The sequence below is a fragment of the Chinchilla lanigera genome, unplaced genomic scaffold (genome assembly GCF_000276665.1).
Source record: "Chinchilla lanigera isolate Chin_1 unplaced genomic scaffold, ChiLan1.0 scaffold00068, whole genome shotgun sequence".
In the NCBI taxonomy this organism is placed as follows: domain Eukaryota; kingdom Metazoa; phylum Chordata; class Mammalia; order Rodentia; family Chinchillidae; genus Chinchilla; species Chinchilla lanigera.
Genome location: NW_004955469.1, coordinates 613,925 through 623,605, shown reverse-complemented (window position 1 = coordinate 623,605; position 9,681 = coordinate 613,925). Strand labels below are relative to the sequence as shown.

General features: G+C 44.6%; 1 protein-coding gene across 1 annotated transcript; it reads right to left on the bottom strand.

Annotated features, from left to right (window-relative positions):
• Positions 1–5,995: 5,995 nt before the first annotated feature.
• Positions 5,996–6,577, bottom strand: Msgn1 (mesogenin 1). Its single transcript, XM_005400329.1, has one exon. The coding sequence runs from the start codon at positions 6,575–6,577 to the stop codon at positions 5,996–5,998; it is 582 nt and encodes a 193-aa protein (XP_005400386.1).
• Positions 6,578–9,681: the final 3,104 nt, after the last annotated feature.

Below are 9,681 nucleotides of genomic sequence, written 5' to 3'. Positions count from 1 at the left end.
CCTGGTCGCCCTCCACTCTTTTGCTCACCCCAAGCCCTATCGGTTTTGCAGACCTGTAAGCTTTTGCATATGCACTTTCCTCAATGGAGAATGCCCTTCTATTCAAGAGTTTAAAATTCTATCCTCTCCCTGACATGAGAATGATGACTGTTTTACCTGTACATACTGATTAGATTAAAAAATTTAGGGAGACTCAAATGCAAAACCCCCCTTGAAGAAACTTACCATAAAGTATCTTTTGAAGATGTCTCTCAGGGCAGCTTTGAGGGCCCAATTGGATTTCCTCAGGAGAAAAGAACCAGACTTAGAGTTTAAAACTTGGATTCTGGTGCAGCTCAATTACTTCTGAAGAGTTGTAATATTTGGTCATCCTAAGGCTTCATTTCCTCATTTGTAAAAATGGACATATCAGTTCCTGTTCAGACTCACTTATTGCAAGGTAAGAATTTATCTTACCTCTATTTAGGTAAGAACTAAATAGGGTTATGCATGTAAAATGCCTTGTAATTGCTAAAACAAACAGAACACACACACGCCTAGTACAGAGAGATACCTAGGGAGAAAGAAAGGACATTCATGCTGCACACTGTGTGTAAACAGGGTAACTGGTACCACCATTTGAAAGTGACTATATCTTCACTTACAGAAATCCAAATATGTTACTTGGACACCAAATACAAAGCTTCTTCAAGTGAGAGGGTAGCTTCATAGAAAGACTTGGAGGCAAAGTCTTTTCTGTGTTCGCTTTTCCTGCCGTATGTCAGACATACAGACTTAGCACAGTTGCTAACCATGCTAAGCAGAAATGGGCCCAGTGGGCCTGGGTGAAAGTTTTGGCTTTGCACTGATGACCTTTGCACTGTGACCTGGGATGAGGTTGTTCCACCTCTTGATAGCCATCTCCTAGTGCTAGCTGTGGAGATTCAGAAGGAAATATATACAAGGCCCTGACCCTGAGCTGTAAAGGTGCACGGACTCTGTTTACCAGGCTGGGAACTGTTGGGAGTGGCTGGAACTGGAAATTGGTGATATGTATGAGGTCAGGACAGAGCCGGAGTACCTGAGGCAGTCAAGGCACCTAGGTCTTGAGAAAAACAACTTGCCTGGACAATTTCAGTCATTAGTCCCTAGGCAACATTGCCTCTCATGATACTAACTTTGCAAGGATATAAATTAATGCCCCTACTATTGTTCAGTCCTCTAGCCCTCCAAGGTAAAGAGGCTACTCCACCTGACCCTAATTTTTGTCTCTTTTTTTATTTTCTTTATACCCACTGCTGTTCTTCCCCAGGGTACACCAAGAGACCAACAAGTTCCCTATGAGGAACAGCCTTAGACATCAGTTTTCTCAGCACACCACTCTCCCAGGCCCTGGCTCCGCAGCCCCCTCCGTCTCTCCACACTCAGAGGATGAAGAGAAGCAGAAGTCTGTAGAGTGCGTGTGGAGAAGAACATGAGGAATAGAGAGAAGGCCAGCAGGTTCCAAACCAACAGACAAACAAACAATTGCTTCCCAGCCTTCTCAGAAGTCTCTGTGCTTTCTTCTTCCTAGGAGTTCAAGGGTCTTTCTGGGACCAAAATATCAAGATCAAGGCCTTCTGGGTTGCTGTAAGAAGAAGCACTATGCAGCTTCAATACTTTATTGGCAGACTGCAGGTCTGCTCAGCAGGAGGACGAGGGGTGTGAGCTCGGATCTGGCTCCTTTCAGGCTGTTGTGAGCTGAGGCTAGAGGAGTCAAGGCCTTGGATCCCTCTATCCTGCAGCCTGGAGGCCGTGCAGAAGCTGTCCAAGAGAAAAATGACTTCTCACCAGGCACTGAGCATACTGAGTCCTTGTAACAGGACCTCAGAAACATGAGTGCATTTGCATATGCATCCTCTTTTGTTCTTGCTTTCTTTTTTTTTTTTCTTCCTGTGATACTGGGTATTGAGCCCAGCAAGCACCCTATTACTGACCTATGTCCCCCGCCCTCTCAACTGCCTTTGAACACACGTTAGAACAGGGATAATTCTGTGGATGGGTTGGGTTGCAGAGGATGCCTATCCTGACCCTCACACCAGTGCACTCCTCATTTGCTCATGCAGCAGAATTTCCAAGCAGAACAAAGAAACCTCAGGCCAGTGTGAATTGTGGGACATTTTATTGAACACAAATGAACAGAAGTCAGATTTCCTCTGGAGATTAAGAAAGACTCCAGGTGCCAGCAAAGGAAGTAAAAGGAGTTTCTGAGGAAACATTCAGGGTGGAGACAGAAGTTCAAAGGGAAATCATTTAGAAGGAAGATGAATAGCCCTCTATTAATGAAATGAGGGCCCCGGGATGAGGGAGCACAGCAAAGGCCTGAACCCTGGAAGCATTGTGGAGACTGCTATCCCAACTGCAAAGAAAGCAGCACATGAAGGTATAGCTTGGAGTGCTCAGCTCGCTAATCAGGCAACTATGAGCCACTAGCTCACTTTGCTCTACTGGCCTGAACCCTCGCCTCTGCACCCTGCAGCCTGAAACAGAAGCACCCAGCTCCTGAGTTGTAGTAAGGACTGCATGGCATAATAAATAGGGACACCCTGACCAGGACACAGTAGACACTGTGGACACTGATTCTGCAATCTTTTCCCTATCCAAGCACTAGAAATAACTCATTCTCACTCTTGAGCTTTGCCCAACCAAATGTTTGAAACATGTCCAGAAGGATGAGTGACAACTTCCAGCTCTGCTCCCTAAGAGGCAGGCAGCTTCCATGGGGTCACACTTCCTCCTGCTCAGCAGCCCCTCCAGGAGAGGGGTTGGGCTGTAGACAGCAATCTAGGGACAACTCACTCTATCCTTCTCCCAAAAAGCTTCTCCTGACTTCCAAGTTGCATCCCCTCCAGAGGGCTCCCTGGGAGGCAATCTGGCCATGGTGAGCCAGCCTTTAAGGGACCTTAAATTCATAGCACCTCCTCCGCAAAACAACCAAGCTCGCCCCCGCTACTCATTAACCACTCCTCGTGCTCGAGCTTGAAAAATCAAAGCCAAGAGCATTTGAGTCCCTCTTGTTTAAAAATGGCAAGGATTGGGGCTGGGGATTTAGCTCAGTGGCACAGCGCCTGCCTGGTAAGCACAAGGTCTTACCTTACGAGTTTGATTCCCGGTACCGGAGAAAAACCAAAAATAAATAAATAAATAAAAATAAAAAATAAAAATGGCAAGGAAAAGAGTGTTTGACCTGAAAGATGGATTTTAGACTAACCTGGCTCTCCCCAATGCCAGTATTACTAATCCTCTCTAGTTCTCCTTCTTTAATACATAAAACATGATATACACATACATGTGCACATGTGCACACCCACACAGTGCACACACATGTCCATATTCACCCTTTCACACAAGTACCTGAACATGCCCTGGGCAGAGGCCTTTGCAGAAAGTCTTGAGACTGTCCAGTGTTTTTAATTTCTTCTCTAAAATACCAAAAACTGATACATATGAGAAGCTGATGAAGTGTCATATAAACAGATGACATTTTAACAGTTGTGCCCCTATCTCATACCACTCTGATGAAAAGATATATAATTCTTCCATTATAAAAACACTATTCAGAAATAAATTCAAATTCCTTCCAGACACTATAGAGAAAAGTAATTGTAGATATGTGAATCATATGTAAATAATAAAACAGTAAAAATAGTTGAAAAAATCAGGAGAACATTTGAATAACTTTGGAACAAGGAGAAATTAAGCAAAAAGGAAAACAACATAAGCCATCAGACAAAAAAAAAAAGGGTTCTGGTCACATAAAAATGAAAAACTTCAGCCAGTATACATACCTATCATCTCAGCACCCTGGAAGACTGAGGCAGGAGGCTCATAAGTGCCCAAATAACTTAGCTACTAAGTAAAACCCTGTTTCAAAATAAAAATAAATAAATGCTATTACAAAAAACTGAATGAAGGAAATAAGGGAGGGAGGGAAAAAGGAAGGAAGAAAAGCACAAGAACTTCAAAGAGCAAAAGATATCATAATCAAAATCATAAATCTATTATAAAAGGAGTACAGTAAAATGATAGATCATAAGGGAGTAAGTACTTCAATACATACAATATACAGAGAACTCTCTCAGATTAATAAGGTAATCCAATAGAAAAATCACAAAAAGCATAAATTGCCCCAATATAGAAGAAGAACAAAAACGAATGACAGGCACATAAAATCTTAAAAATATGTTTCAATTAATAGGAAGATTAAAAGTTACCCAATGGCATAATCATTTTTTAATCCATTAAAAATCTTAAGATTGATAACACCCAGTGGCAATGTGGGACAGCTTGACAGCATAGGAGTAGTGACAGAAATAAGTACCTTTGTGAAAATGATGTGACCTAGTAATTAAAATATGATCCAGAGATACCCTTTTGGGAGTTTTTCAAGTTACTTAAAATACCAGAGGATAAAGTTAGCTGTCTATCATATCTGTTGCAATATTTTCTGGTAATAAAAACCACTTACATATTGTTCAGAAGAGGCTTCACTGAGGACATGACATGGGGCCTGTGCCACAGGATAGTGTGGGATCTGTGTGACTTTATGTCCTCATCTACAAAAGCAAGATTTGGTAATAATGATCCTTCCATTACAGATTTATTTGTGTCAACCTGAAAAGATTTTTACTGTATACATTTCCAAGTTGAAAAAGAATCTGCAGAATTAAAGGCATTTCTTTAAAATATATACTTGCTCATCTTTATTTGCCTCCTCAAAAAATGTAGAGGAGCTTGCATAAAAATATGAACACAACTACTGCCTTTGCAATTTATGTCACTCAAAAGAAGGAGAAATTGGGGGGAAATGACAGGAGACGCGAACAGAAAGCTCTTTGAAAACAAACTCTCATAGTTGACAACTGTAGCAAGAGAAATGCAGCTGTCTAGGCCTGGTAGTTCTGAGAACCTGTTTCAAACCCCCTTTCAACATCCCAAGCACTCAAGTGGGCCACACTGAGGCGCTGCAGACCGCGGCAAGACAAGCCCAAAGGCGTGTGCACGTGTGTGTGCACGTGTGTGTGTATGTGTGTGTGTGTGTCTGTCTGTCTGTGTGGGTTTTTGGGGGTGGAGGGATTTGGGGGGTAGGAGGGCAGCATGCTGTAGAGGGAGAAATACATACCTTTGGCGAGGTTAGAGGCCAACCTGACTTCTGTTATCTATGTAATATAAAGCCCTTCCCCCAGCTCTTCATTTGAGAAATTGTAAGTGAAGGGATAAATGAGGTCACATTAGAACCAGGCCTGGGACACAAAAGCAGGGCTCTGGTGACCCTATGAGGCTGTGCCCTCCTCTTCTTCCTTTTTGTGCCCTTGTCCCTGAGTACCAGCCTTCCTTCCTCTGCCCTAGGAGAGAAGGCTCTGGTCTTTGGGACCTGCACTCTGTCTTAGCCTACTTGTGACTTCCTGTTCAATATGATGTTAGTTTCTTCTGCCTTTAAGTGATTTGGATCCTAACAAGAGTAAAGGCTGAAGTTCAGTTTTACACACACACACACACACACACACACACATGAGGGGATATAACCCTTGACACAAACTTATCACAACCCTTTCTAAGTAAGAAACCAGGTGTCACATTGAGTTCCATACAAATACAAGTTTGTCATCAAAAGAAAGAAAGCTTCCAACAGCAAAAAGGCACAAGATTAATTGCAACTACTTTACATTGTTGAAAAATGCATTTAAAACATAGTCACCCTTTAGAATACCTTGAACAGACACAGAAAGGCAAAATAATGTCTTTTTACAAAGGATAAGTCTGTGGGAGGATGGTGAAGAAAACTGAAAGCAAGAGGTTTCTACTTGTCTGGGGGTCCACAGGTGAGAGGGGAACTCCGCAGAGCGCTCTGATTACAAGGTCCCGCTCCAGCTGTGCACATACAGCTCCATGTTGTGTCCCATGACCGCTCTTGGTCTTTAACACACCTCTGCTCCACCCAGGGGACTGGAATGGGTCAGATCCCAAGGGGCACAGCTCACACACTCTGGGGTCTGGGCTCCCTGCTGCTGTTGAGAAGGTCAGTGAGCTCCCCAATGTACTTGATGGTATACTTCAGCGTCTGGATCTTGGTGAGTGGCTGGCCTCTCTGGCTGTAGACAGGCGGCAGGTAATTCCGCAGGGTGTGTAGGGCATCAGCCAAGGTCCTCATCCTGAGCTTCTCCCTCTCACTTGCCTTGCGTCTCCTCTGGACAGACATCTTGACTTTGGTGCCCTTCTGGGTCTTGGGGCCACCAGCACCCTGGAGGTAGGCAGGCTGGAAAGCTAACACACTGTAGTCCACCTCCACCAGGCCTCCAGTGCCTGGGCTGCTGCAGCCAGCGTTGACCCCACCACCGGCCCCACCACGCCCACAGGGCAGCCCGGTCCCGGCAGCACAAGGGGATGGAGAATAGGACTCCAGGGATGGGACCGGTGAAAGGCTCTGAGTTGGAGAGGCCTGGTTGAGCACGAAGGGCCGGGCCCTGTTTTTCCAGTCCCAGGAAGACAGCAGTCCAGTGCTGTTGGAGGAGTCCAAGCCATCCGAGAGGCCCAGAAAGGGCTCCTGCAGGTTGTCCATGCTGCAGGACAGCTGGAGAGGCAATGACTACCTGCAAGTGGGGGAGAGAGTGTGCTGCCAGCCAGCGCCAGGCGGCTGGGGAAGAGCTCGCTCTTTTATGATGATGGGCGAGAAGTGAAGAAGTGGGAAAGAGGGCTGGGTGGAGGGAGTTCAAAGGAGACCCAGGGACCAACATGGAAAATGAACTCTTCAGGTGTCACTTTCCCCTCATCGATAATTAGCATCTTCCAGCTAAAATGTCTTTAAACAGAAAGGCCGCTGAGAGAAGAAAAAAGGAATTATCTTGTTGTAACTAAACCAATTAAGGCTGCATAACTAGACTTAGCATTGTCCTGTGGAACTCATTAAAGAGGGAGCTAAAGAAAACAAGATTGGGGCATCTGCAGCATAAAGGGGGAAGCCAAGGAGCCTGAAGGCACAGAGCAGAGGGTCTGAGAGAACCAGCACCACCTCGTCAGGCCTCGCACCACACAGAACAGATGGGTGAGCTGTTGGATACAGAGCTCCTCAGCCTTGGTTCCCTCCCATATCAAATACATACAGTAGTACTTGCTTCTTAGGGGTCCCGGGGGCCAAGCACACAGAATGTGCATGGTTACCTATGTTCACCTTTCCTTCCCAAGGGCAAACTCTCAGGCTCTGGAGACGGAAAGAGCCCCTGAGGGCCTATATTAAAATGATGAAGGCTTAGAGCCTGAATGAGTAGGAAATATTCCCTAAGATAAATCTCCAATTAAATAAGTGGATTTGGATTCCCTATAGAAAAGAGCTAATTCCTCAAAGCTAGGGAGTTTGGAACAATAGCTGGTATTGTAATTCAGCCTCCTAAAAGTCTTTTCTAAATCCAGCTGTGGAGTCACACCTTGGTACAGAGGAAGTGTGAAATTAACCAAGGGGTCTTCTTTTCCCACTGCAGCCCAAATGTCACTGAGGGAGTTGCACTGGATGATCCTGCTGGTGCGCTTCATTCCTATATACTCTGATAGACACTGTAGTTTGGAAAGAAGTCTCAGATTCCCCATTTGTCCCATGAACATAATTTATTCTCCATGCAACTATTTTTACACATTAGCCTTAACATCAGAGTCACAAGGAATTACACTGTAGAGTAAAATTAACTTGGTCAAGTCCCTTTGCAATTATTAAAAAAAAATGTCAATGATCTAATTAAAACATTTATGGTATTTTTTAATTAGCAAGGCCCAGGAAAGAAAACTCTCAAGCAGATAATCTGTAGAGGAATAATTTTACCATTTCACAAAGCCAGATTGGAAAGATAACAGTATTAATGAAATATAATAAATGCAGTAAATGAGTCTTTTCTTTTCCCTCTCCCCTGTCTTCTTTCAACTCTTGTTGAGAAGTCTACTATGTGCAGAAATTATTCAAAGAACTTTACATATATTATACCTATGCTTCATTTTTTTTAAAAAAACCCATATTTTACATATGAAAGTAATGAGCAATGAGACTTTGAGGTGTTAAAAACGCTCAGTTAAGACTTCCGGAAGTCTTAAGGAAGTGGCGGACTCACCGGAAGTGGTAGGACTGAGATTTCCCCAAAAGATTAGAAAGCAGACCATATTTTAAAATCTGTTTTCTCCATTTAGGTTGAAGGTGGTAGAGGCAAGTGACCTGACCATGATTCAAGGAGAAGGGACTCCAGGTGGACACTGAGTGGCCAGGAGGCCACAATTGTAGCAGGCTCTCTGCCCTCCCAACCCAAACCTTGCAGGTTTCTCTGCAATTGGTCTCCATGGTCAGCCCCACAACTTGTCTGCCTTTCTCCAGCTTTTTTCTCAAATTGCTAATTTCTTTAACTTCTACTATTAGAAATGTGATTTCCTAAACAAGACAGTACCCCCCAGCTCCTTGGTAGGACACTCAGTGAGTTCAGGGATTGTTACTGTTGTCTCTGCCTGTTCATGGCCAAACCTCCTGTCTGGAGATGAGCGACTGCCAGGTGATGGCTGCTGGTGGCCCTGAAAACAAACTCCTGGGCTAAAAAGGCTGCCTGGCTTTGTGCTTCTCAGTACCCACTCTCTGGTAAGCAATAGCACAGCCAGACTTGCCGGGGCTATATCTCACTTGTTTTGAAGCAGCCTTCTACACCACATTTGAGGGAAATAAAGGGGAAGGGTAGTGTAACACCATTAGCATTTGAAGCACTACAGATAGTATTTTCTGACTCCATCAAGAACAGAGAAGTAGGACATAAACAGAAGTGTGGTCCAGGGGCAGAGCAAAAGCTTAGCGAGCTTGCGCGAATCCCTGGGCTTTACCCCTAGCACCTGAACCTGGACAAGTCTAGACTGGACCCAACAAACCTGGGTGAGAGTGTGAGTAGTGGAAGACGAACTAGCAGTCACCTCCTTCAGGCTAAATGACCCCAGGCCTCAGAACCTTAGTATTTAATTGGCAAAAGGGTACAATAACGCAGGTCCTATCTTGTGAAAACCAGCTGTGGATGAGCAAAGTGGGCCATTACCTCCTTCCAACTCTGACTCTCCCTAGTATGCTGGATCAAAGGAGCACCGTTCAGCAGAAAGGACTCGGAAGCATGCAGTCCATCACTCCTGCTGCACCCAGAGATGGCGAGAGTTGCTCAATCCCGCAGCGGAGCCGGGAAGAGAACTCCATCCATCTGATTTCCAGATATCTTTTTGGTCCCCTCTCCCGAAACTGATGTGGTTTAAATGTTAAGCTTTTACATCAGGCAAACTATATATTGTCTACATTAATGAGTTACTGGAACAAGTACTTTAATATTTTAATTTAAATGTCATCCACTCAACTCATATTTATAAACTACTGTGACTGTAAAGTTGAGAAGCCTCCAATCTAGAGGCTGATTTCCAAGAAACTGAAAAAAAATCTGGTCCCATTTTCCAGAGACATACAGAGGTACAGGCTGTCTCTGCCCTCATAGCCCAGGCTTTCAAACGAACCTTTGTGTGAATTAGGAAAAACATGAGCCTGGGTGATTCCCCATCTCCCCCTCCCGACCCCTGCCACACACACATCACCACTGCCAGGCTTCGGTGTAGGACCCGGCCGAGCGAAGTATCCATTGGCAAAGGGATAAACAGTGGTAGCAGTGGTAA